Source organism: Callorhinus ursinus, unplaced genomic scaffold (assembly GCF_003265705.2).
Source record: "Callorhinus ursinus isolate GAN/ISIS: 27379988/994484 unplaced genomic scaffold, GSC_fseal_2.0 scaffold35, whole genome shotgun sequence".
Classification (NCBI taxonomy): domain Eukaryota; kingdom Metazoa; phylum Chordata; class Mammalia; order Carnivora; family Otariidae; genus Callorhinus; species Callorhinus ursinus.
In genome coordinates this window covers 1,003,861-1,029,837 of record NW_027397097.1, presented here as the reverse complement: position 1 = coordinate 1,029,837, position 25,977 = coordinate 1,003,861, and the positions used below count along the sequence as shown (strand labels likewise).

Below are 25,977 nucleotides of genomic sequence, written 5' to 3'. Positions count from 1 at the left end.
GATTCCTTTGGAGAAATAATTCTTTTTTAAATAAAATATCCTAGAAGGAAAAATGAAAACACCATTCAGTGATTTCATTGGGATTTCTATTAACTGTAACTAGATCAATCAAATTAGAGATTATTCTTAGGACTTTATCCTTTCCTTTTTGCTTCTCAATTATGATTTTTCTTTTTTCTCTTTTTTTTTGCTGTATTGAACGTTCCCTCTATGATTTGTATTTCCTAATTTACAAAAGAGAATAGGAATTTTTTTTTTCATCTCAGCAGTACTTTTTGTCATCTTCCACTTTAACCCAAAGTATTTTCTCTCCTCCCTCCTTGTACTTCCTACTTAGAGAGAGAATTGTAGCAAGGTAATCTGCAAATGTCAAGAATTTAATGAATATCTCAAAGTAATATTAATTTTTAAAAGATTTATTATTTAATAAAGAATATATGTGTGTTTGAGTGTTTGTGTTGATACTAGTGCATTATCATGAAACTTTATCATACATTTTAAAGACATATAATCTTTTCAGGAAATAATTTAAGGAAATAATTTGATACATCAGTTCAAAATAGCCTATTCATTATTTCTTGGTCAGTGGATCTTATCCTTGTCTTGCTAAGGTTGTTTCTAGTCTGGGGTTACGTTTCTGATATTGATTTTTTATTTTCTTATCTGTTATCACTGTAGTGTTGATACATAATTGTTACAGAAGATTTTTCCTTAGCATTGTCTTTGGCAGTTAGTCCCTTTCAGAGACAACTGTATTAAACTTCAAGGCTAAGAGTGAATGGTTTGTACAGAAGCCAGATATTAGATACTTCCCTCTGCAGTCTGGTGTTGTTGCAATCATTGCCACCTGTTACTTATGTGTAGCCTCAGTAGAGTACACTTACAGAGGGTATCTTCATCAAAGTAAATACACATTTGAGCTTTCAGCTCCACCATTAGGTAGCATCTGAAATGAGACTTAGGTAGATGAGGTCCTGGGTAAGTTTTCTTCTCCTTCCTTTCTTCTTTCTCTGTATTGACTTAACTCTTTTATGATCTAGTCCCCTTAATGTACTGGAAAGTCTTGATGAGATGTTCACTAAGCCAAATGGTAGTGCTGTGAATACCCTAAATTGTCTTCTCTTTGGCTTCTCAAAGACTGGTTACTTTTCTCATAGTCCTAGTAATTGGCTGGAATCCCATTGGTCCTTCATGGACATTTGAGCCACTGTGCCTCCAACCACTTGATTTGGGGAATGTATTCCTGCAACTGTGTTATACCTACACAATTTTACCTCCTTAGTTATTGAAACATTCCAGCTCCAAGTTTATGATACCTCTTGTGACTACCTGTTGTATTGTTGACTACTTATTTTTATTTTATTTTATTTTTTTTAAAGATTTTATTTATTTATTTGACAGAGAGAGACACAGCGAGAGAGGGAACACAAGCAGGGGGAGTGGGAGAGGGAGAAGCAGGCTTCCCGCTGAGCAGAGAGCCCGATGTGGGACTCGATCCCAGGACTCTGGGATCATGACCTGAGCCGAAGGCAGACGCCCAACGACTGAGCCACCCAGGCGCCCGACTACTTATTTTTAAATCTCTAGCTACTATTGCTGTCTAGTCTCAGCTTTATTCCTGCTCTCACAGGCTGCTGAGATTCCAACATATCTTACATCTGAGGCTGCTCAGTTTGGCACATGTCCTTGGTCTTGTCATTTAATGTTGATATTAAGGATGACTGAATTAGATAATCTCCACTTTTTTTTTCTTACTCTATGCAGTTGCAGTTAAAAAAAAAACTACAGAAACAAGCTTGTGGGCATTACTTAATATCCTTAAATATTTGAGAGATTATGGAAAGGGTCTCATGCAGAAATTTCAGTTGTGTAGTATGGTCATTATGGAATAGTTACTATGGTGATTATGAGATGATTGATTCATGCTCCATAACTATTTGACTGAAAAGTGTATTAGGTGGAATGAAATCAATTTCTCAGTTTTATGGCATCATTCAAAAATCAATATGCAAAAATAAAAATAAAAATCCCTGTGTATCAGATAATTTTCAAAGAATATTTTAAAGGCTATATGTATATATATATAGAAGGATAGGGAAATTATTCGAAAAATAATGCCCTTATGGCTGGAATTATCAATACAAATTTAAGTAGATTTAATTTAAATAAAATAAATACTCAAGAAAATTAATATTGAAAACCAGTGTCCATTGGCAGGACAGTAGCAGCAGTAGGGTTCAAGAAAACATACTATTTTGGTTTCCAAAATTTCTTCTAAGGCAGCATAGGACATTGGCTTTAATTTATAACATTTTAGAGTAATGTAGAATTCTAGAATTTCTATTTATTTATTTATTTATTAAAAAGATTTTATTTATTTATTTGACAGAGAGAGACACAGTGAGAGAAGGAACATAAGCAGGGGGAGTGGGAGAGGGAGAAGCAGGCTCCCTGCCAAGCAGGGAGCCTGATGTGGGGCTCGATCCAAGGACCCCAGAATCATGACCTGAGCTGAAGGCAGACGCTTAATGACTGAGCCACCCAGGTGCCCCAAATCCTAGAATTTTTAAATTGGAATGTACCTGAGAGATATTTTAATTTCTTCCACAGAATGACATTATATTTATCACATGGTCTTCTTATGATAAAAGCAACTGCTTAATTTTATTAGTCTTATTCCTATCAAGTTGAATTGAAGGGATGGGTGTATAAAGAAAAAAAGAATGGTTGGAAATGATAAAGTTTAGAATCAGCCAGGAGAAGAGAAAACCAAGAGCAAACACATGGTTGTGTTCAAATGGCTGAAATGTTATATTTGAGAAGAATTACATTTGATCCTGTGCCATACAGAAGGCAAGCCTAGAGCCAGCAAGAGGGAACTTATAAAGCACTAAGGAGTGCTTTAACACATGGAATGATCCAGAAACAGTGGAGGACTGAGCTTCCAGTACTACATGTCAAAACAGTCACTTTAAGCACAAATACTGAAAATTCATTCAGTCATTCAGAAAATATGTACTGCACATCTACTATGGATCAGAAACAGGAAATTAAATGTTAAGCACAATGATGTCTCCGACCCTGAAAATTCTTAGTTGACTAGGAGACACAGACAAGTAACATGGAATTACATAGTGTGAAGAATAAATCTAGAATGCTATGAGAGCACATAAAGAAGACACCAAGCTCACTGTGAGGGATAAGGAATGGTTTCCAGTAAATAATGACTAGATTGAGACCTGAATTCTAAGCAGATTTGGCAAGAAATGGATTTAGGTATGTGTATGTGTGACAGTTAGTTTTATATGTCACCTTGACTGAGCCACAGAATGTCCATATATCTGATTAAATGTTATTTCTGGGTATGTCTGTGAAGGGATTAGCATTTGAGTCAGTAGATTGAGTGAAGCAGATTACCTTCCCCACTGTGGATGGGCCTCATTCAGTTAGTTGAGGGCCTGAATAGAACCAAAACGCAGAGGAATGAAGAGTTCTCTGTCTTTCTGCCTGACTGCTGAGCTGGGATATGAGTCTTCTGCCCTTGGGCTGGGACTTACACCATCGGTGCTCCTGGTTTTCAGGCCTTCATATTTGGACTGGTACTATAGCATGGGCTTTCCTGGATCTCTAGTTTATAGATGGCAGACTATGGAACTTCTCAGCCTTCATAATTGTGTGAACCAATTCCTCATAATAAATCTCTATCTATCTATCATCTATCTTTCTCATTGGTAAATTGGAGATAATAATATAGTTGCTTGGAAAGGTAACTATCATTTATGAAATCCCCTACAATCTGTCAAGCTTTACATGAATTTTGTGCTTTATGTGGATTATCTTAATTAATTTGAAAACCATATTGTATATAAGCTTCCAATTTTTCATCCCAGGAAGGTAGAAATTAGATAAACAAACTGCAATGTTTCATACAGTGGGAAAGCTAGGATTTGAATTCCATTTATGTAAATTTAAAATTGGTTAAAATTCCACTATGCTGCATGGGAAATTTGTAGAATAACATTAAAACAATAAACTTTTGGGCGCCTGGGTGGCTCAGTAGGTTAACCATCTGTCTTTGGCTCAGCTCATGATCCCAGAGTCCTGGGATCGAGTCCTGCATTGGGCTCCCTGCTCAGTGGGGAGTCTGCTTCTCCCTCTCCTTCTGCCCCTCCCCTCTGCTCATGCTCTCTCTCTCTTTCTCAAATAAATAAATAAAATCTTTTAAAAAATAAACTTTTGTGTAGCATATGCATGTGAATTACTAAAATGTCAAGTATTCATGTGATATTTTCCCCCCTTCAATAGTCTTGCACTACCACTGTTCCTTGGCTCTAAATACTCATATAAATGCATATGTATTAGGGTTTCAAACACTTGATATGTGATAGATTTGGTTTTCACTTCCTGATTTTTGTTGCTTTATTTAAAACTTATTTCCTTGTCAATTGAGGAGAGATGGAAAGCTATTATTTCCTTACATGCTAAATTATTAAGACCACTGGTAAAATTAATCATGTATGTTAGATAATGATGTCTCCTGGAGTCATGGATTTGAGCTATGGATACTTCTATTAGTGCTGTTCATTTTCATAGCCACTGCTGACATATTTAACCTAACTTAATTGACTTCAAATGCATCTCTTCATTATCAGTCTGGCTTGAATGTCTTGATCTCTTTAAGAATATTATAGTAACACTACATTAAAAACTTACGATGTACTATATGCTGGCTAACTGAACATAATAATAATAAAAAAGAATATTATAGTCTGTTATTCTGAAAGGACCAGCATCATCCCTACTATAAGAAAAAGAACTAAAATCCCATGCCTTACTAATAATAAATCTCTATTATTTTTGGATGAATTATTTATCTCTTTGAAATTCAACATTGGGATTTGGGGATATCCCATATTTTATGTTTTTGCTTAAAGAAATTATATTGTCTTACTTTTTATGACAGAATTCTACATTGATGACTCAAATTCAATTTTGGGGTTATTCAGACTCCCCACATCTAGTATCATGGACAATACACTTTGGATATTTTATCTTATCTAGGGAATCCTAGCCAGATTTTAAACTGACCACATGTTCTGGATTTTTTTATTTTCAGAATTTTACTGTTTATGAGTTTTTTTTTTTTTTTCAGAATTGAGATTCAGTGCATTGGAAAGAATCTCTGTTTTTTATTTCTAAGCTTTGTTGACAACTCTACAATACTAGGACATTTCCAGAGTAAATGCTTAAATCAAAGGCAGTGCCACAGAATCTTATGTTTGCATCTTAGAAATACTTCCTCTAATAAAGCCAGATTTCTTGTTGCAAGATGAGCCCACATAAACCTAACATTAATGTATATCCACTGTCTTTCTGTTGCCCCTGTACTTACATCAAGTGAAGATGATGAGGAAGAGACAAGGATCTGAGGTATCATTCACATTGGAGGGGAGGGTATCTATGAGAAACCCATTCTCAGGAGAATCATTTGCCTCTTAGAAAAATCTATTCCTAAGGGATCTCTTTCTGGTCAGCTGTATTTTCTTGTTTTGCCTTTGTGCTTCAAAAATACTCTGCATTGCCTAAATCTGCTTGCTGTCCCATGTGGTTTAACGTACTGCAATTGCTAAGGTGGTTTTCTTTTTAACTTGCTATGAACAATATTGAAATATATGCCAGGAAAATATAAATATTGAAGAAACATGGAAAGTGTATGAATATAGTTTTCACACCTACTTTGGGAAGGAGACCACTGAAATCACTTGATATACTCTGGTATTTTAGATCCAGTTTTTCCACAGAGAGAAAGATTTAAAGATTATTCTCTCCCCCCACCATTCCCTACAGAGATCAAAACAAATAAATATTGTATTGAAGATAATAAACAAACAACAGAGAGATATACAGTTATATCTTGTTATAGTTCAGTGGCTTCCCAAACCGGCTGAGTATTAGGCATACCTGGGGATTTTGTTATAAATACAGGTTCATAGGCCTCATCCTTGAACTAGAAAATAAAATATTTTAGGAGTGGGGCTCAGAAATCTGCACTTTCATAGATTTGGGGTTTTTAAGAGCAGTTTTAGGTTCACAGCAACACAATTCAGTGGAAATTACACAGTTCCTGTATACCCCTCACCCCAACTTATGCATAGCCACCTCTATCATCAAAATTTCGGATCAAAGTGGTGCATTTGTCACGATCAGTGAACTTGTCTTTGGCACCTGGAAATTTTTTTTTAATTATGTATAGTAGTTGGTTCTGTGAAACCATTCATGAAAAAAAATTGGCTTAAATTACTCTTAGTCAAATTGAGCCATATCCAAATTGGCATAAATTCCAGAGACTGTGCTCTCAAGTTCTAAAATAGCCCTTTGCCTATGTGGTTTGGAAACTCAGAACTATGATCAGTTGCTGGATAATATAGGTAGAAAAATTGGGATCACTTGTAAGGAAATGTCTTACACATGCAAAATGAATTAAATGACACTTAAATTGTTCAGATGGACTATGTTCAGTTCAATTCAACAATTACCACTGAGTATCTGCTATGTGAAAGGTATTCTGCTTAGAATTGTAGAAGCTTTAAGGCTTTTTTTTATTTAGGGAATTTATAAATTTGTGACAGCCTTCATATTCATATTCATATTCATATTCATATTATCCATAGAGTCTAAAGTCTATAAAGGCAAAAAAGATATTGGAAAAGTGCTATAAAAGGCAAAATATGGGGCACGTGCATGTCTCGGATGGTTAAATATCTGCCTTTAGCGCAGGTCGTGATCCTCGGGTTCTGGGATGGAGTCCCTCATCAGGCTCCCTGCTCAGCGGGGAGTCTGCTTCTCCCTCTGCCTCTGCTTCTCCACCTTGCTTGTTATTTCTCTCTCTCTCTCTCTCTCTCAAATGAATGGAGTCTTTTTTTTTTTTTAAAAAAAAAGGCAAAATATGGGAAGGAGAGATCAAGTGTCATTGGGGAAATCATAAAAAAATTAATGAAGAAGATATTTAAAGATGAGCCTTGACATATAAATAGACTTTGGAGGTGGAAGATGGGTGTCAAGGTTGAAGTAGAGTTAACAATGAAGCTCACCATTAAGAAAGTTGCATGTACTTGAAGGAACAGTTAGCAGACTGGTATTCTATGACTGCAGAGTATGTGAAAAGAGAAAGAGGTAAATTTTAAAGGAAATTTGAATCCAAATTGTGGAGGACTTTGTTAGAGATAGGAATGGTGTATGAGAAATAAACATGGAAGAGATGCTTATTGGTTTCTTACTAAATTTTATTTGTGCTGGATATTTGAAAAATTAATTCAAAATGAATGTTGTGTAGTTTTGATAGAAATAGCAGAGAGATAGGAAGTCAGTTAGTAATCTATAGGAATAAGGTAACTGAGAGGTACTGAGAATCTGACTTAGTATTTTGGTGGTAGGAAAGGTAAGATTGCCTTAGGTAGGACTAACAGCACCGTGGAGATGTTTGAATTAGATGACACCTAGTTCCACCCAACTCTAAAATTGCATGGGTTATAACTCCAATTTATGATCAAATTTCACTGACTTTGAAATAGGTCTTTATGGGCCAGTAATTGTTAAATATGAGTTCCCTTAGAACACACAAGTTTGAGCACAGCTTTTTCAATCTGCTTTGTTTTCACACTGTAGATGATGGGATTCATCAAAGGGGGAATGAGCAAGTAAATATTAGCAATCAGTGTGGGCACGTATGGTGGAGAATGTTTTCCAAATTTGTGAACAAAAGACAGGCTGATTAAAGGGATGTAGAATATGGCCACAGCCGTGATATGAGAAATGCAGGTGCTGAAAGCCTTTTTCCTCTCCTCTGGAGATGCAATGTTGAGAACTGAGTGAATGATCAGGACATAGGAAAGCAGGATAAAGATAGAGTCCACTCCAGTGGTAGAGATGATTGCAGTTAGTCCAAATGCACTGTTGATCTTTGTGTCTGAATACAAGAGCTTCATCACATCAGGGTAGAAGCAGTAAGAAGGACGGAGCACATGACTTCGGCAGAATGATAGATGCTTGAGAAGCAAGACTAGTGGTGTCAGAATGACAGTCCCCCTGGTAATAACTGCCAAACCAATCTGTGCAATCCTTGCATGAGTTAGAATGGTAGCATATCTCAATGGGTTGGAAATGGCCACAAAATGATCAAAAGCCATAGCCAGGAGCACTGAAGATTCCATGAAAGTGAAGAGGTGAATGAAGAACATTTGTGATAAGCAAGCATTAAAGCTGATCTCTCGGGCATTGAGCCAGAATATACCTAGTACTGTCACCAGTGTAGAGATGCATAAGCCAATGTCAGTGGTGGACAACATGGAGAGGAAATAGTACATGGACTCATGGAGGCTTGGCTCAGTGAGGACTACGAACAGGATCAGGGTATTCCCAGAAAGAGCAGTTAAATAGAGGCAACAGAAGGGGACTGAGATCCAGGCATGGGCCCATTCAAGTCCAGGGACCCCAGTCAAGAGGAAGGTAAGGAAAGTAGAATTATGGGAAATTTGCGTTATGATCCGCAGGAGCTGAATTCTCTTGTTAAGATCTTGATTTTCTAAATTTAGAATTTAAAAATTACTTTTCAATTTTAATACATATTTAGTCAAGTGCTCAAAACTTTAGAGTATAGCTTAATTGAGTACAGCTTAATGCATTTGTATGCACTCGTATAACTACTTTCAAGATAACCGATAGAACATTACCAGCAGCCCAGAAGGCTTCCTAATGCCTCATCCACATCAATATCCTCTCCTATTGTAACCATTATTCTGACTTCTGTTACTATAATGACTTTTCTCTGTTCTTGATCTTGATATAAATAGAGTCATGCAGTATATACTACTTGCATCTGGCTCCTTTCACTTGGTGTTATGTCTGTGGGATTCATCACTGAAATAAGATATTTAATTAAGTTCAATTTAATTTCATACTCAGCTAAATTTGTTGTTTCTTACTAATTTGGACTCTTATCAATATTTTTTGTTACATTTTTTATCCTTCAACTAGATTATAAGTTTATACTTATTAATATGGTCTCATGAGAATAAGAGTTTATTTTTAGCTAAACTTTGCTTAGTATAATTCTTTGCTCATAGAAGATATTCAATATGTTTTTGCTAATTTCTATTTTATTTGCCCTTCCTGAAATACTCTAATGATGAGTAGGTCTAAGCCTAAGAAAATAATTGATTAATTTTGCCTTGCAATTTTAGAATTATTAAACCCATATTCTAAGTGAAAATTTATTTTAACTTAGCAGGGAAACATTTCTTTTCAGGGATAACCTAAGAATCCACCATAGATAATGCCAGTTCATCCTGTCTCATGACATAAGTTTACTATAGGGAACTGAGGGAAGATGCTTCAGTTCCATGGATCTGAAGCTTGATACTCTTCTTAATTTATAAACTAAAATACCACCTTGTTTACCATTATGGAACCTGCCCCTGTCATGGTAACAATCAATGAGGAAAATGATAATCTTCTTTTGTAGCATGTATACCCTGGTCTTTAATCTGATTTTTGATTTCTTATAGGGTTATTTGGATATATGTTATATGAATGATAAGAAGATGTTCCATACAATGATCTAAGTATTTTACATAGATTACTTCATTTGAGCCTTGGACAAACCTAAGGGAGAAGTATTTTTATTTGTTACAGATGCATAAGGTGAAGTTTAGAAGTTTGGATAAATAGCTGAAGGTCATAAAAGCTGAAAGAATTGATGCTGGGAATCAGAGAAAATAAGACTTTAGAACCTGTGCTATTAACAATTACACTGCACTTTTGGGGGTGGGGGGATGGGTTAGCCCGGTGATGGGTATTAAGGAGGGCACATATTGTACGGAGCACTGGGTGTTATATTATAACAATGAATAATGGAACACTACATCAAAAACTAATGATGTACTGTATGGTGACTAACATAACATAATAAAATAAAATTTAAAAAACAAAACAAAACAAAAAGCAAACAAACAAAAACAACTATACTACACCTTTCAATGATAATAATAATGATATAATTCTAGTTCAATAATAATATAATACCATATCAATAAATAAGACCAATGTGTTAGAGATATCTATGTTTGTAAATCTCCTAATTATTTAATGTTTCTGTGGTTCAGAGTCAAAACAATTTTATGTCAGGATTGCATATGTATTGTATAATATGTAAATAAACTAATGAGGCTTAACTTAATTTTATTTTATTATTTTTTTAAAGTTTTTATTTATTTGACAAAGAGAGAGACAGAGAGAGCAGGAACACAAGCAGGGGGAATGAGAGAGGGAGAAGCAGGCTTCCTGGTGAGCAGGGAGCCTGATGCGGGGCTCGATCCCAGGGCCCTGGGATCATGACCTGAGCCGAAGGCAGACGCTTAACAACTGAGCCACCCAGGTACCCCGAGACTTAATTTTAGCAAATTGTAAGTTCTTAAGCTTATTGTCAGATGCTATAATTTAAATTAATTCATTGGATGTTATAATTTAAATTAACCCATGGTGGGGTGCCTGGTAGCTCAATTGGTTAAGTGTCCAACTTTTGGTTTCATCTCAGGTCATGATCTCAGGGTTGTGTGATTAAGCCCCGCATCCAGCTCCATGCTCAGCATGGAGTCGGCTTGAGATTCTCTCTCCTTCTCCCCCTCCCCCCATTCATGCTTTCTCTCTCTCAAATAAATAAATAAACCTTAAAAAAAAAAACCCTCTTTAGGATATCTGTTGTTCCTTTAGAGGCCATCCATGATAATTTCTTTTTTTTTCCCCATTTTTATTGTTATGTTAATCACCATACATTACATCATTAGTTTTTGATGTAGTGTTCCATGATTCATTGTTTGTGCATAACCCCCAGTGGTCCACGCAGAATGTGCCCTCTTTAATACCCATCACCAGGCTAACCCATCCCACCACCCTCCTCCTCTCTAGAACCCTCAGTTTGTTTTTCAGAGTGATCGTCTCCCATGGTTCGTCTCCCCCCTCCGACTTACTCCCCTTCATTCTTCCCCTCCTGCTATCTTCTTTTCTTTTCTCTTAACATATGTTGCATTATTTGTTTCAGAAGTACAGATCTGTGATTCAACAGTCTTGCACAATTCACAGCGCTCACCATAGCACATACCCTCCCCAATGTCTATCACCCAGCCACCCCATCCCTCCCACCCCCCACCTCTCCAGCAACACTCAGTTTGTTTCCTGAGATTAAGAATTCCTCATATCAGTGAGGTCATATGATACATGTCTTTCTTTGATTGACTTATTTCACTCAGCATAACACCCTCCAGTTCCATCCACTGTTGTTACAAATGGCAAGATCTCATTCCTTTTGATGGCTGCATAATATTCCATTGTGTATATATACCACCTCTTCTTTATCCATTCATCTGTCAATGGACATCTTGGCTCTTTCCACAGTTTGGCTATTGTGGACATTGCTGCTATAAACATTGGGGTGCACGTACCCCTTCGGATCCCTACATTTGTATCTTTGTGGTAAATACCCAGTAGTGCAATTGCTGGATCGTATGGGAGCTCTATTTTCAACTGTTTGAGGAACCTCCATACTGTTTTCCAGAGGGGTTGCACCAGCTTGCATTCCCACCAACAGTGTAGGAGGGTTCCCCTTTCTCTGCATCCCCGCCAACATCTGTCGTTCCCTGACTTGTTAATTTTAGCCATTCTGACTGGTGTGAAGTGGTATCTCATTGAGGTTTTGATTTGGATTTCCCTGATGCCGAGCGATGTTGAGCACTTTTTCATGTGCCTGTTGGCCATTTGGATGTCTTCTTTGGAAAAATGTCTGTCTTCTGCCCATTTCTTGATTGGATTATTTGTTCTTTGGGTGTTGAATTTGAGAAGTTCTTTATAGATTTTGGATACTAGCCCTTTATCTGAAATGTCATTTGCAAATATTTTCTCCCATTCTGTCGGTTGTCTTTTGGTTTTGTGGAGTGTTTCTTTTGCTGTGCAAAAGCTTTTTATCTTGATGAAATCCCAATAGTTCATTTTTGCCCTTGCTTCCCTTGCCTTTGGCGATGTTTCTAGAAAGAAGTTGCTGCGGCTGAGGTCGAAGAGGTTGCTGCCTGTGTTCTCCTTTAGGATTTTGATGGACTCCTGTCTCATATCTAGGTCTTTCAACCATTTGGAGTCTATTTTTGTGTGTGGTGTAAGGAAATGGTCCAGTTTCATTCTTCTGCATGTGGCTGTCCAATTTTCCCAACACCATTTGTTGAAGAGACTGTCTTTTTTCCATTGGACATTCTTTCCTGCTTTGTCGAAGATTAGTTGACCATAGAGTTGAGGGTCCATTTCTGGGCTCTTTATTCTGTTCCATTGATCTATGTGTCTGTTTTTGTGCCAGGACCATACTGTTTTCATGATGACAGCTTTGTAATAGAGCTGGAAGTCCGGAATTGTGATGCCGCCAGCTTTGCTTTTCTTTTTCAAGATTCCTCTGGCTATTCAGGGTCTCTTCTGATTCCATACAAAGTTTAGGATTCTTTGTTCCATTTCTTTGAAAAAAGTGGATGGTATTTTGATGGGGATTGCATTGAATGTGTAGATTGCTCTAGGTAGCATTGACATCTTCACAATGTTTGTTCTTCCAATCCATGAGCATGGAATGTTTTTCCATTTCTTTGTGTCTTCTTCAATTTCTTTCCTGAGTATTTTATAGTTTTCTGAGTACAGATCATTTGCCTCTTTGGTTAGATTTATTCCTAGGTATCTTATAGTTTTGGCTGCAATTATAAATGGGATCGACTCCTTAACTGCTCTGTCTTCTGTCTTGTTGTTGGTGTATAGGAATGCCACTGATTTCTGTGCATAGATTTTATATCCTGCCACTTTACTGAATTCCTGTATGAGTTCTAGCAGTTTTGGGGTGGAGTCTTTTGGGTTTTCCACATACAGTATCATATCATTTGCAAAGAATGAGAGTTTGACTTCTTCTTTGCCAATTTGGATGCCTTTGATTTCTTTTTGTTGTCTGATTGCTGTGGCTAGGACTTCTAATACTATGTTGAATAGCAGTGGTGAGAGTGGACATCCCTGCCGCGTTCCTGACCTTGGGGAAAAGCTCTCAGTTTTTCCCCATTGAGAATGATATTCGCTGTAGGTTTTTCATAGATGGCTTTTATGATATTGAGGGAGGTACCCTCTATCCCTATACTCTGAAGAGTTTTGATCAAGAAAGGATGCTGTACTTCATCACATTTTTTCTCTGCATCTATTGAGAGGATCATATGACTCTTGTTCTTTCTTTTGTTAATATATTGTATCACGTTGATTGATTTGCGGTTGTTGAACAAACCTTGCAGCCCAGGGATAAATCCCACTTGGTCGTGGTGAAGAATCCTTTTAATGTACTGTTGGATCCTACTGGCTAGTATTTTGGTGAGAATTTTTGCATCCATGTTCATCAAGGATATTGGTCTGTCATTCTCCATTTTAATGGGGTTTTTGGTTTGGGGATCAAGGTAATGGTGGCCTCATAAAAGGAGTTTGGAAGTTTTCCTTCCATTTCTATTTTTTGGAACAGTTTCAGGAGAATCGGTATTAATTCTTCTTTAAATGTTTGGTAGAATTCCCCTGGGAAGCCATCTGGCCCTGGGCTTTTGTTTGTTGGGAGATTTTTGATGACTGCTTCAATTTCCTTAGTGGTTATAGGTCTTTTCGGGTTTCCTATTTCTTCCTGGTTCAGTTTTGGTAGTTGATACATCTCTAGGAATGTATCCATTTCTTCCAGGTTATCTAATTTGCTGACATATAGTTGCTCGTAATATGTTCTTATAATTGTTTGTATTTCTTTGGTGTTGGTTGTGATCTCTCCTCTTTCATTCATGATTTTGTTGATTTGGGTCATTTCTCTTTTCTTTTTGATAAATCTGGCCAGGGGTTTATCAATCTTGTTCATTCTTTCAAAGAACCAGCTCCTAGTTTCGTTGATCTGTTCTACTGTTCTTTGGTTTCTATTTCATTGATTTCTGCTCTGATCTTCATTATTTCTCATCTCGTGCTGGGTTTAGGCTTTATTTGCTGTTATTTCTCTAGCTCCTTTAGGTGTAGGGTTAGGTTGTTTATTTGAGACCTTTCTTGTTTCTTGAGAAAGGCTTGTATTGCTTATACTTTCCTCTCAGGACTGCCTTTGCTGCATCCGAAAGATTTTGAACAGTTGTGTTTTCATTTTCATTGGTTTCCGTGAAGTTTTTTAATTCTTTAATTTGCTGGTTGACCCATTCATGCTTTAGTAGGATGCTCTTTCGCCTCCATGTATTTGAGTTCTTTTGACTTTCCTCTTGTGATTGAGTTCTAGTTTCAAAGCATTGTGGTCTGAAAATATGCAGGGAATGATCCCAGTCTTTTGGTACCGGTTGAGACCTGATTTGTGACGTAGTATGTGTTGAATTCTGGAGAATGTTCCATGGGCACTAGAGAAGAATGTGTATTCCATTGCTTTGGGATGGAATGTTCTGAATATGTCTGTGAAGTCCATTTGGTCCAGTGTTTCATTTAAAGTCTTTATTTCCTTGTTGATCTTTTGCTTAGATGATCTGTCCATTTCAGTCAGGGGGGTGTTAAAGTCCCCCACTATTATGGTATTGTTGTCAATGTGTTTCTTTGCTGTTGTTATTAATTGCCTTATATAATTGGCTGCTCCCATGTTCGGGGCATAGACATTTACAATTGTTAGATCTTCTTGTTGGATAGACCCTTTAAGTAGGATATAGTGTCCTTCCTCATCTCTTATTACAGTCTTTGTTTTAAAATCTAGTTTGTCTGATATAAGGATTGCCACCCCAGCTTTCTTTTGGTGTCCATTAGCATGGTAAATGGTTTTCCACCCCCTCACTTTCAATCTGGGGGTGTCTTTGGGTCTAAAATGAGTCTCTGGCAGACAGCGTATCAATGGGTCTTGTTTTTTAATCCAATCTGATAGCCTGTGTCTTTTGATTGGGGCATTTAGCCCATTTACATTCAGGGTAACTATTGAAAGATATGAATTTAGTGCCATTGTATTGCCTGTAAGGTGACTGTTACTGTATGCTGTCTGTGTTCCTTTCTGGTCTATGCTGCTTTTAGTCTCTCTCTTTGCTTAGAGGACCCCTTTCAATATTTCTTGTAGGGCTGGTTTCATGTTTGCAAATTCCTTTAGTTTTTGTTTGTCCTGGAAGCTTTTGATCTCTCCTTCTATTTTCACTGAGAGCCTAGCTGGATATAGTATTCTTGGCTGATATTTTTCTCGTTTAGTACTCTGAAGATATCTTGCCAGTCCTTTCTGGCCTGCCAGGTCTCTGTGGATAGGTCTGTTGCCAATCTAATGTTTCTATCATCATAGGTTACTTATCTCTTCTCCCGAACTGCTTTCGGGATTTTCTCTTTGTCTCTGAGACTCGTAAGTTTTACTATTAGTTGTCGGTGTGTTGACCTATTTTTATTGATTTTGAGAGGGGTTCTCTTTGCCTCCTCCATTTTGATGCCTGTTTCCTTCCCCACATTAGGGAAGTTCTCTGTTATAAATTGCTCCAATATACCTCCTGCCCCTCTCTCTCTTTCTCCTTCTTCTGGGATCCCAACTATTCTAATGTTGTTTCGTCTTATGGTATCTCTTATCTCTCGAATTCTGCCCTTGTGATCCAGTAGTTGTTTTTCTGTTTTTCTCAGCTTCTTTATTTTCCATCATTTGGTCTTCTATATCACTGATTCTCTCTTCTGCCTCATTTATCCTAGCAGTTAGTGCCCCCATTTTTTATTGCTCCTCATTAATAGCCTATTTGATTTTGACTTGGTTAGATTTTAGTTCTTTTATTTCTCCAGAAAGGGTTTCTTTAATAACTTCCATGCTTTTTTCAAGCCCAGCTAGTATCTTTAAAGTCATGATTCTGAACTCTAGGTCCGACATCGCACTAATGTCCGTATTGAGTATGTCCCTGTCAGATGGTACTATCTCTTGTTTTTTTTTGTTGAGGTGATTTTTTTCGTCTTGTCATTTTGTCCAGAGGAGAACAGATGAAAGAGAGAACAAAATGCTAACAGGGTACCAACGTCCCCAGAAAATATACTCTAAAGAAATCAGAAGAGAGCTGAAACCAGGGGAAAATAAAGAGAAAGAAAGAAAAAAGAAAGAGAAAAAGAAAAAGGTAAAAACAAACAAAAACAACAGAACAAAAAAAACCAGAATGTGATCAAATATGATCAGGCTGGTGCATAGATCAATGCCACGCACTAGATTTTGGGTGTATTTTGGTCTTTTAGAAGAAAGTTCCTCCCAAGTTTTTAAAGAAAGAAAGACTTATATATGTACAAAATAAAGGTTGATACAATGGAGGGATGGAATATGACTGTAAAGATGAAAAGTATAAGAAATTTTATAAAAAGAATCGATAAGATAAGAAGTTCTTTGAAAAAAGAAGAGGATATAAAAAAAAAGAAAGCAAAAAAAAGGAGAGAATGTGATCAGGCAGGAGACTAGAACAAAGCCATACACTAGAGATTTAGGGTATATTTTGATCTGTTAGAAGAAAATGTATCTCAAAATTTTAAAGGGAGAACAACTTATATATATATATATATATATGTATATATATATATATATATATATATATGTGCCAAAAATAAGGGTAACTACCTTGAAGGGATAGAATATGAAAATGAAGGGATAGAAAAATGAAAAATAAAAATGTTTTTTATAAAAGGAATTATAATATGTTGGTTGAAAAAGGGAAAAAGAAAAATTAAAAAAAAATTAACTTTGACAGACTAAAGAATCATGGGAAGAAAGCCATGAATTCTATGTGCAGTTTTCCCCTAGTGCTGGAGTTCTGCTGTTCTTTTTGTTTGGTAAACTTGGTCTTGGCTGGCTGTTCGTGTTCATCCTCTGGGGGAGGGGCCTGTTGCCGTGGTTCCCAAATGTCTTTGCCGGAGGCAGAATTGACCCGCCCTTGTCATTTGGGGCTAAGTAATCTGCTCAGGTTTGCTCTCGGGAGCTTTTGTTCCATGGAACCTTTCCCTACAGCTTTGGAGGACAAGAGTGAAAAAGGCGGCCTCCCAATCTCCGCCTGGGAGGAGCCCAGAACTCGGGGCCCTGCTCCTCAGTGCACCCCCAGAGAAAAGCAGTCAATCACTCCTATCTCCACGGTCTCCGGTCGCACTCTATGCTCACCCGGCCTGTGACCGAGCGTTTCTATCTCTGGCACCGGACTCAGTGTGGAGTCTCCAAACCTAGCAGATTCCTGCAGTGTGCTCCCGTGCCACTTCTCCCAGGGGAGGAAGGAGAGCCTCCTCAGATCTGCCACTTGTTGGGTCCCTGCTGGAGGAGCAGTGGCCCGACTGTATCCCCAATCACAGTTTATGGCAACCCCGAGCTGAGAGCCCACACCTCAGCTCCCTCTTTGAAGCCGGCTTCCCTGCTCCGATACCTGGAGCTCTGCTGCACTCAGGCACCCCCGGTCTTTCTGTGACCCCGAGGGTCCTGAGACCACACTGTCCCACGAGGGTTCCACCCTCCGCTTAGCCACTGGAGCGACGTCCCTCAGCGGAGCCGAGTTAAAGTTCCGATTTTGTACTCCGCGGCTCTATCACTTGCCAGAAGTGGCCGAGGGAGGCCCCCTCCCCCGCCGTCTATCCTCCCGATTATTGCCTCGGATTTACTTCTCCGCACGTCCTACCTTCCAGAAAGTGGTCACTTTTCTGTTCAGAGAGTTGTTGCTATTCTTTTCTTCGATCTCCTGTTGAGTTCGTAGGTGTTTAGAATGGTTTGATCCCTATCCAGCTGAATTCCTGAGACCAGATGAAATCCAGGTCTCCTACTCCTCCGCCATCTTGCTCCGCCCCCCTGTAAACTCTGTAATTCAAAGATAGGGACTGTTTTATTTATCATTTATTTTTTAATTTATTTTTTTAGGATATGTTAAAGATTTATTTATTTTAGGGAGAGAGAGTGCACACATGAGTGGGAGGGGCAGAGGAAGAAGGAGAGAGAATCTCAAGCCGACTCCGAGCTGAGCATGAAGCAGGATGAGGGCTCCATGCCCCTTACTCCGAGATCATGACTGAGCCAAAACCAAGAGTCAGACACTTAAATGACTGCACCACCCAGGTGCCCCTGTTTTATTTATCATTTTAATCTGTGTCTGGCACACTAAGTGTTCAGTAGTAAATTATGTGAAGTATTATACCATATACAAAATGCTGAGATTTCTCCTATGATAAAAACCTGTTTTTACCACCTAGCCTATCTGTTCCATTGCTCCCCAATTCCTTCTCTTACCTAAAAAATAGTTTTCCTCCACTTTTCAGCCCTTCTTTGATTCCAGTCTACAAGCTCTTTATCAGTCACGTTTCCCTACTGTTTGAAACCCTACATTTTGTTTCCTTTCTTCTGCCTGTTACTCACTTATTAACTCAGTATAAAGAAGACTATTCTAACAGAGTTGTTCAGAGGTGGCATGAGTTTCCTGGGGGCAATACTGAATTTCCTGTTTGATTGTATTCAGCAAAGTTAGATCTCCATTTAAGGAAGGTGAGGGTATTCAACTCATGTGTTTAGACTAGATGTTTTTTTAAAAAACTTGGAGATATAATTCACATACCAGGCAATTTATCTATTTAAAGAGTATAGTCAGTGGTTTTTTAATATAGTCAGAGTTGTGCAACTATCACCACAACCAATTTTAGAAATTTTTACCACCTCTCCCACATACACACAAAAAATTCCATACCCATTAGCAGTCACTCTCCTTTCTACCTCCATCCCCTCCACCGCCAGCCCTAAGCAACCACTAATCTACTTTCTGTCTCCATAGATTTGCCTGTTCTGGACATTTCATATTCATGGAATCATGTAATATATGGTCTTGCATGACTGGCGTTTTCTTTTTGTTTCTTTTCTTTTCTCTTCTCTTTTTTTCTTAGCATAATGTTTGCAAAGTTCATCCATATTGTAGCATGTATCGGTACTTCATTCTTTTTTATGGCCAAATAATACTCCATTGCATGGGTATACCACATTGTATTTATCCATTTATTGTCAGTTGATGGACTTTTTGGTAATTATGAATAATGCTGCTATGAACATTTTTGTACAAGTTTTTGTGGGAGCCTATTCTTCTTGGGTATATACCTAAGAGTAGAATTGCTGGGTCATATGGAAACTTTGTTTACCCTTTTGAAGAACTGCCAGGCTGTTTTTCAAAGTGGGAATTATACATTCCCATCAACAGAGTGTGAGAGTTTGATTTTCTCCACATCCTTGCCAATACTTTCCCTCTTTTTTTTTATTATAGCATCCTAGCCGGTGTAATATAGTGTATCTCACTGTGGGTTTAATTTGCATTTTTTGATGACTAGTGTTGTTGAACATCTTTTCATGAGCTTATTGGCCATTTGTATATCTTCTTTGGAGAAATGTCTATTAAGAGCCTTTGATCTTTTTTAGTTGGGTTATTTATCTTTTTATTGTTGAGGGGAAGGAGTTCTTTATCTATTTTGGATACTAGAACGTTACCAGATGTATGATTTACAAATATTTGCTCCCATTCAGTATGTTGTCTTAACTTTCTTGATGGTATCTTTTTTTTTTTTTTAAGATTTTATTTATTTATTTGACAGAGAGAGATAGCAAGAGCCAGGAACACAAGCAGGGGGAGTGGGAGGGGGAGAAGCAGGCTTCCCGCTGAGCAGGGATCCGATAATGGGGCTTGATCCCAGGACTCTGGGATCATGACCTGAGCCGAAGGCAGATGCTTAACGACTGAGCCACCCAGTTGCCCTGATGGTATCCTTTGCAGCCGAAAAGTTTTAAAATTTGAAGTCCAGTTTACCTATTCTTTCTTTATTTGTTTGTGGTTTTGGTGTCCTATCCAAAACCATTGCCTAATCCAAGGTCACAAAGATTTATGTCTGTTTTCTTCTAAGAGTTGTATAATTTTCTTACATTTAGGTCTTTAATCAATTTTGAGTTAATTTTTAAAAATAGTCTAGGTAGGGGTCCAACTTCATTCTTTTGCAGATGGATATCTCGTTGTCTCCATACTACTTGTTGAAAGACTGGATGATTTTTTTAAGCCTCCTTCTGACTCTGAAGATTACATGATGCTTTGTAGTACATTAGTTTCTGTTATTGTCTAAATAGGTGGATAGTCAAGATTTCATAGGATGGCCATCCTTTTCTCAAGAATACATTGTGTCTAAAAACAGGGATTGTCATTGGTCTTATATCAGTTTCTTAAACTTCTCATTTGCTTTCAATTCTGCCCTTCTTTGATGATGATTTGTTTATTTATTTTTAGGATTCTGGTTTGCTTCTGGTCTTTGACAGCTCCATTTTCTTTTCTTCCTTTTTGCACATAAGTACACCTATCCCACCAACACTTTTAATATGGGAATAGTTCACTCACTTTATTTTTTAACTTTTTCATTTAGGTAACTTGGAGTTTCTTCTCAAGCCTGACTGTAGCCTAATAAAAATTTCTTCTGAATGTCCCACCAACACCTGGATCTTAGTGTGTGAAAAATGTGTACTTAGTCTTCCCCTTGTCATAAGCCCACCCAGTTTTTTCATTATCTTCTCTTAGTGTATTAAACTCCTAACCTTGGAGTTTTCTGACCCTTTCCCTCTTTAGTTCTATATTCTGTTCAATAGTAAATGCTGCTGATCATTCCATGCTCAGAGCCCTTGGATCTGTTGCTTCCTCCTTATTGTTATAGCCAGCCCCTCAGGCCCTTACATTTTAGAGCTTAATTACTGCCTTCTTGTTGATTTCTCATACCCTAGTTTGTCTCTGCATTAGGCCCTATACTCAAATGCTAGATTTAATCCCTTTTACGTACCCTTTTCATTAAGTCATTTCCCTGATCTTAGACCCAGAGTATCAAATTTATACACCACAAGTTAGCATTTAAACCCTCCACCTCCACTTCCCTCTCCTTATCTCTTGTTACTTCCCTAAATGGGGCCAAACTAATTTGGTAGTTAGCCTTCTTTATTCTTTATTCTTATTTCTTTTTCCTCATCTCTTTCTTGTTGCAGAGTTCTTCTTTCCTTCTGGCATGCCTTTGCTTCTTTATTCTATGCCTAGTTCCCTTCAATGATTGATCCCATTTGACTCCTTTTTCTTTTTCTCTCTTTGCATTCTTTTAATGCTTAGACGTTTAGTTTATCTAGTAATGTCCATGATACCCTGTCCTTTTTTGTTGGTGTTTGTTTTCAATATACTACTTTTTTAAAATTCAGTGTGGGAACTGTTGTTTCTATTTTATTTATGGCTCGTTCCTAGAGTCCTGAACATAGTAGTTGTCCTATAAATCTTCCTGGCTGACAGACTATAGAAGTTTTGGGGCAAGAGGTATAGTGTTTAGCATTGTCAGCATTTTTTAATTTTAGAAGTGCAAAAAAATATTTTTGTGCCATTACCTGACTTTTATTTTTAATTTTCTTTTGTTTTATACCAAGTTTTGGAGACTGCATTCTCAGTACAGTATAATGAAGTTCAACAACGTATATTACTACAAATATTAAATATAGTTTATTGAACACTAGCCATCTGATCTATCATATTCTCTCAAGAGAAAGGTTAGCTTTTTGGATGCTGGCTAGGCATTTTTTTTTGAAGGTGCATTATAGCCTTAAAGCCATTACTCACCATTTAATATATTAAGATCCTTGACAATTTAATAGCTACATAGTCACCACCCAGAATAAGGAGTGTTGACCTGGTTTTCTTCTGTCTGAAGCTCTACTTTTGTTGCTGTCCTCTTGAAAAGCACTTCTTCCCATAAATTCCGTGTCTTCCAAAGTCAGTATTGGGAGGGAAAGGAGGATTATTGGAGTGGAGCTGGCTGAGAGAGGGATACAAGTTGGAGAGCAGCTCCCAAACCTAGTAGGGGCTGGCTGTCTTACCTCCCTGCCTGCCCGCCCACCTTCTTTCTTACCTGAGGAGCACCGTTGGCTTAAAGACAGTCATCAGTTTATGTCACCTTATTAACATCATGAGTGCAAGTTTCTTGTTCTTTTCTCTTTAACCCTTTATCTTCAGTCCACATGCCCATTCCCTTTTCCGTTCATATGTACCTACTGTGTTTATGTCCCTATACCTACATATTTGCTTGGAAGACCTGTAGTATAATTATGATGTCTTCAGCTTACATAATGGTATTTGCTTTTTACTCAGTGCTGCGCTTTTTAAGAGATTCATGTTGGTGTAGGTACATCTAAAGTGTGATTTCTAAAAGCTGCATAGAATTCCATATTTGTATCCACTCCATTTTGATTTTTCCATTCTTCCAGTTACTGAAATCAAAGTTACTTCAAGTAACTGCTACATTATTGTCGCAGCAAACCTTCTCACACAGTCTATAAAGTCTGTAATTTGTACATAGACCATTCTATTTGAGAATTTCTCTGAAATTTACCCACCAGAGTGGGCTCACGGGCTCACACAGGACAGAGACATACTTAATGGCACTAAGATCTCCTAGCAGAGTGGCTGTGTCTGTTTACCCTCTTCCAACATCTTTGCCGACCTTTGCTGTTATCCACCATTCTAATTTTTGCCCTTCTGATCGGTATGAACAATGCTATCTCATTATCTTAATTTGTATTTTACTCATTGCTTTTTCTTTGAATTTGATCATCTTTTCATTTACTTGCTAGTCACTTCAGCTTCTTTTTCTGTAGGTTCCCTACCCATAGCTTTTGACCATTTTTCTTTTGGGTTTCTTGTGATTTTCATATAAAATTGTAGGAATTCCTTGTCTATTCTAGACATTTAATCTGTCAATTTTGGATGTTGCAGGGGCTATTCCTTGTCTGTCATCTATTATAGCTCTGTTTGTGGTATTCTTTATTGTACAGAAATCTGTAATTTTGTTGAAGTCAAGTCTAACAGTATTTCTCTATATAGTTTGTATTTTTGGAGTCTGATTTATGAAGTCTTTCTTCTCTCTCATGTCTTCTGCTCTGCAGTGTTAGCTCCAGTGGTTTTTCCCCACAACCCTGTTTACATGGCCTTTTGAAGAGCGGTCTTTCCTTTCTTACCTGTGGCTCTCAGGTGGCTTGGCAGTTGGTGTTAATGCGTGACTGCCCCTGATGCAGGAAAAAATGCAAGACAATTGATGCACGCTTTCTCTAAACCCTGTGCTTCTACTCACAGAACCCTGTGACCCTGTTTGTGCTACATGAATCCTGTCTGCCCAGCAAAAGCCGATGGGAAAGGGATGCATACTTCCCCAAGTAGAGTAATCAAAATCTTTCTCCAAGGAATTTGAAGTTGTGACTAGTCTCTGCTGGCCTCTTGAAGGACATGCAAACTGAAGGGTTTTGGGGTGCCCATCTTCCTCCATGTTCACAAAGAAGCTAGAGAAATGGTCTGCCAGAAGGGAGAATAAAGATCTGCACAGAGAAGCACAGGAAAAAGCCTATGGCCCCACAGAGAGGGAGACAAAAGTAGACTGTGAGAGTAGCTCTCCTGGATCCTGATGGCTTTCCAGTTTCTTGTTCTTTTCTCTTCTGAGACCAGATTGCACTTCCTTTTCTGTAGTAGTTAGTGATGGCTAACTGCTGTAACAGATTCCAAAGTGTATAATGGCCCTAACACAATAGAAGTTTATTTCTCACTCACATAAACAGGTCCAGATGGTTCTAAGTTGGTTGGGTGGCAACACTGGAGGACTCTGTACCACACAGTTATTCAGGAACCTGGATTGATGGAGCCTCTGCCATTTTCATCACATGACTTCAGAGGTCTCCCTAGGTCAGCATGAAGCCTGCAGATGAGAAATGAATGTGGAGTTTAATACATGGGAAGTTTTATAGGCCAGGTCTTGAATCAGCACGTATTACTCCCATTCGTCTGGCTGGAACTCCATTGCATAGCTACATTTAACTGTATAGGAAGCTGAAAAGTGCAGAGAGCCCAGATTCAAATCTCAACCCTGAGCCAAGTTAGATGTCTGGTTGATGGTCTACATGTCTTTAGGCCTCAGTTTCTTCATCTCTAAAATGTAATTAACGTTATTATATATTTCATTGAGCTGTTTGAAGATTAAATGGAATATGTCTTAAAAGCTGTTGGTAGAACAGATAGTATAAAGTAGTCACTAAATGTTAATTACTTTGAGTACTTTTATTATTGTATTACTAATGTTTTCATGTTTCCCTTATTGGACTATAAAATTCTTGGGGTGTAACATATTTTATGACTGAAGACACAAAAATGCCCTCTAAATATTTGTTGAATAAAGGAATAAAATGACAAAAACATATCTGATAGACAGTAATATACCAGAGTTGCTTTTCTACAGTGAAAGTCACTTTTTTCAGATTTTTCTCAAGCAGTTATCTCTGTTTATTTTGTACGGAGAAGACTGAGTATATAGCCTTGCAAATCTGTTTTGTTTTTACACTATAGATTATGGGGTTGAGCATGGGAGGCAAAAGCAGATATATATTGGCCATCACCGAATGGACAACTTTGGGGGCTGATGGACCATAGAGATGTACCAAGGACAGGCTCATCATGGGGATGTAGAACAACCACTGCTCCAATACGGGAGACACAGGTGTTAAAGACCTTATGTCGCTCTTCAGGGGAGGCAGTACTGAGGACAGAGTGAATGATCAAAATATAAACCAGGACAATGCATGGTGTATCTACTCCTGTGGTCAGGATGAGATCAATTAATCCACAGATGCTGTTGGCCCAAGTATCTGAAAATGCTAATTTAATCACATCTGGGTGGTAGCAGTAGGAGTGGGAAAGGACATTTGCCCTACAGAAATAGAGAGGCTTCAAGAGCAAAAGTAGTTGTACTATTAATAGTATAGTGCATATAATCATTAACAGGCCCATCTGAATGATTCTAGAATTAGTGAGAATGGTAGCGTACCTCAGAGGATCACAGATGGCCACATAGCAGTCAAAGGCCATAGCCACCAGCACCCCAGATTCTATGAAGGTAAATCCATGAAGAAAAAACATCTGGATAATAGTTATTTAGATTGATTTCAACTGCCTCAAACCAGAGGATACCTAATGTTGTTGACATTGTAGAAACAGTCAAGCCCAAGTCAGCAGCTGAAAGCATGGAGAGGAAATAGTACATGGGCTCATGAAGACTCTGCTGGGTAATGATGACAAATAGGATCATGCTGTTCCCAGAGAGGGCAATGGCATAGAGACAACAGAAGGGGATAGAGATCCACACATGGACAGACTCTAGGCCAGGAATGCCAGTCAACAAGAAGGTTGGAAATTTAGATGTCAAGTTGCTTAAGAGATCCATGTTTTTCTAGATTTGTAACATTTGTCCTCACAATTATCACATCCTATAGAAATAATAAATTACATTGTCACACACAAATACCTAGATAAATTTTCTTTTGGTTAGGAAAGCTATCTAGGTCATGGATAAGTACTCTATCATTGAGAAAACTCCAAATCAAACTCTATTTTAATTATATATATATATATATATATATATATTTTTACTCTTAAATTCAAGGAAAATGTCTAAATAATCTTATATATTTTGATGATAATTACATTGACAGATTTATTTTTTTAATTAATTTATTTTTTATTTGTCTATTTTTTAAATTTTATTATGTTAGTCACCATACATTACATAGTTTTTGATGTAGTGTTCCATGATTCATTGTTTGTGTATAACACCCAGTGCTCCATTCAATACGTGCGCTCCTTAATAACCATCACCAGGCTAACCCATCCCCCCACCCACCTCCCCTCTAAAACCCTCAGTTGTTTCTCGGAGTCCCTAGTCTCTCATAAAATCGGAAGGGGAGACAAACTGTACTGATAGAATTTTAAATACCATTAGATCGTAAGAGTCTATGAATAGACAATTAATATATAATAAATAATAAAAATCAATGCATTCAATTTTGAATATGTTGTTTGTGAAATGATTATGGGAAACCCACCCAAA

General features: G+C 37.7%; 2 protein-coding genes across 2 annotated transcripts; both read right to left on the bottom strand.

Annotated features, from left to right (window-relative positions):
• Positions 1-7,592: 7,592 nt before the first annotated feature.
• LOC112806323 (olfactory receptor OR51C1-like) lies at positions 7,593-23,373 on the bottom strand. The gene is made up of 2 exons (XM_025848615.1): positions 23,256-23,373; positions 7,593-8,581 (listed from the first exon to the last, which is right to left on the bottom strand). The coding sequence occupies exons 1-2, from the start codon at positions 23,371-23,373 to the stop codon at positions 7,593-7,595; spliced, it is 1,107 nt and encodes a 368-aa protein (XP_025704400.1).
• Positions 23,374-24,367: 994 nt separating this feature from the next.
• OR51F1 (olfactory receptor family 51 subfamily F member 1) lies at positions 24,368-25,335 on the bottom strand. Its single transcript, XM_025848614.2, is given in 3 exon segments — positions 24,368-24,566; positions 24,568-25,023; positions 25,025-25,335. Coding segments are annotated over 3 exon segments (966 nt in total).
• Positions 25,336-25,977: the final 642 nt, after the last annotated feature.

Coding starts and splice junctions, on each gene's coding strand:
- LOC112806323 (XM_025848615.1), bottom strand. CDS start 23,373: ATGGAGGAAGATGGGCACCCCAAAACCCTTCAGTTTGCATGTCCTTCA. Junction 8,582..23,255: donor TGATTACTCTACTTGGGGAA/GTATGCATCCCT, acceptor TTCTAAATTTAG/AAAATCAAGATCTTAACAAG.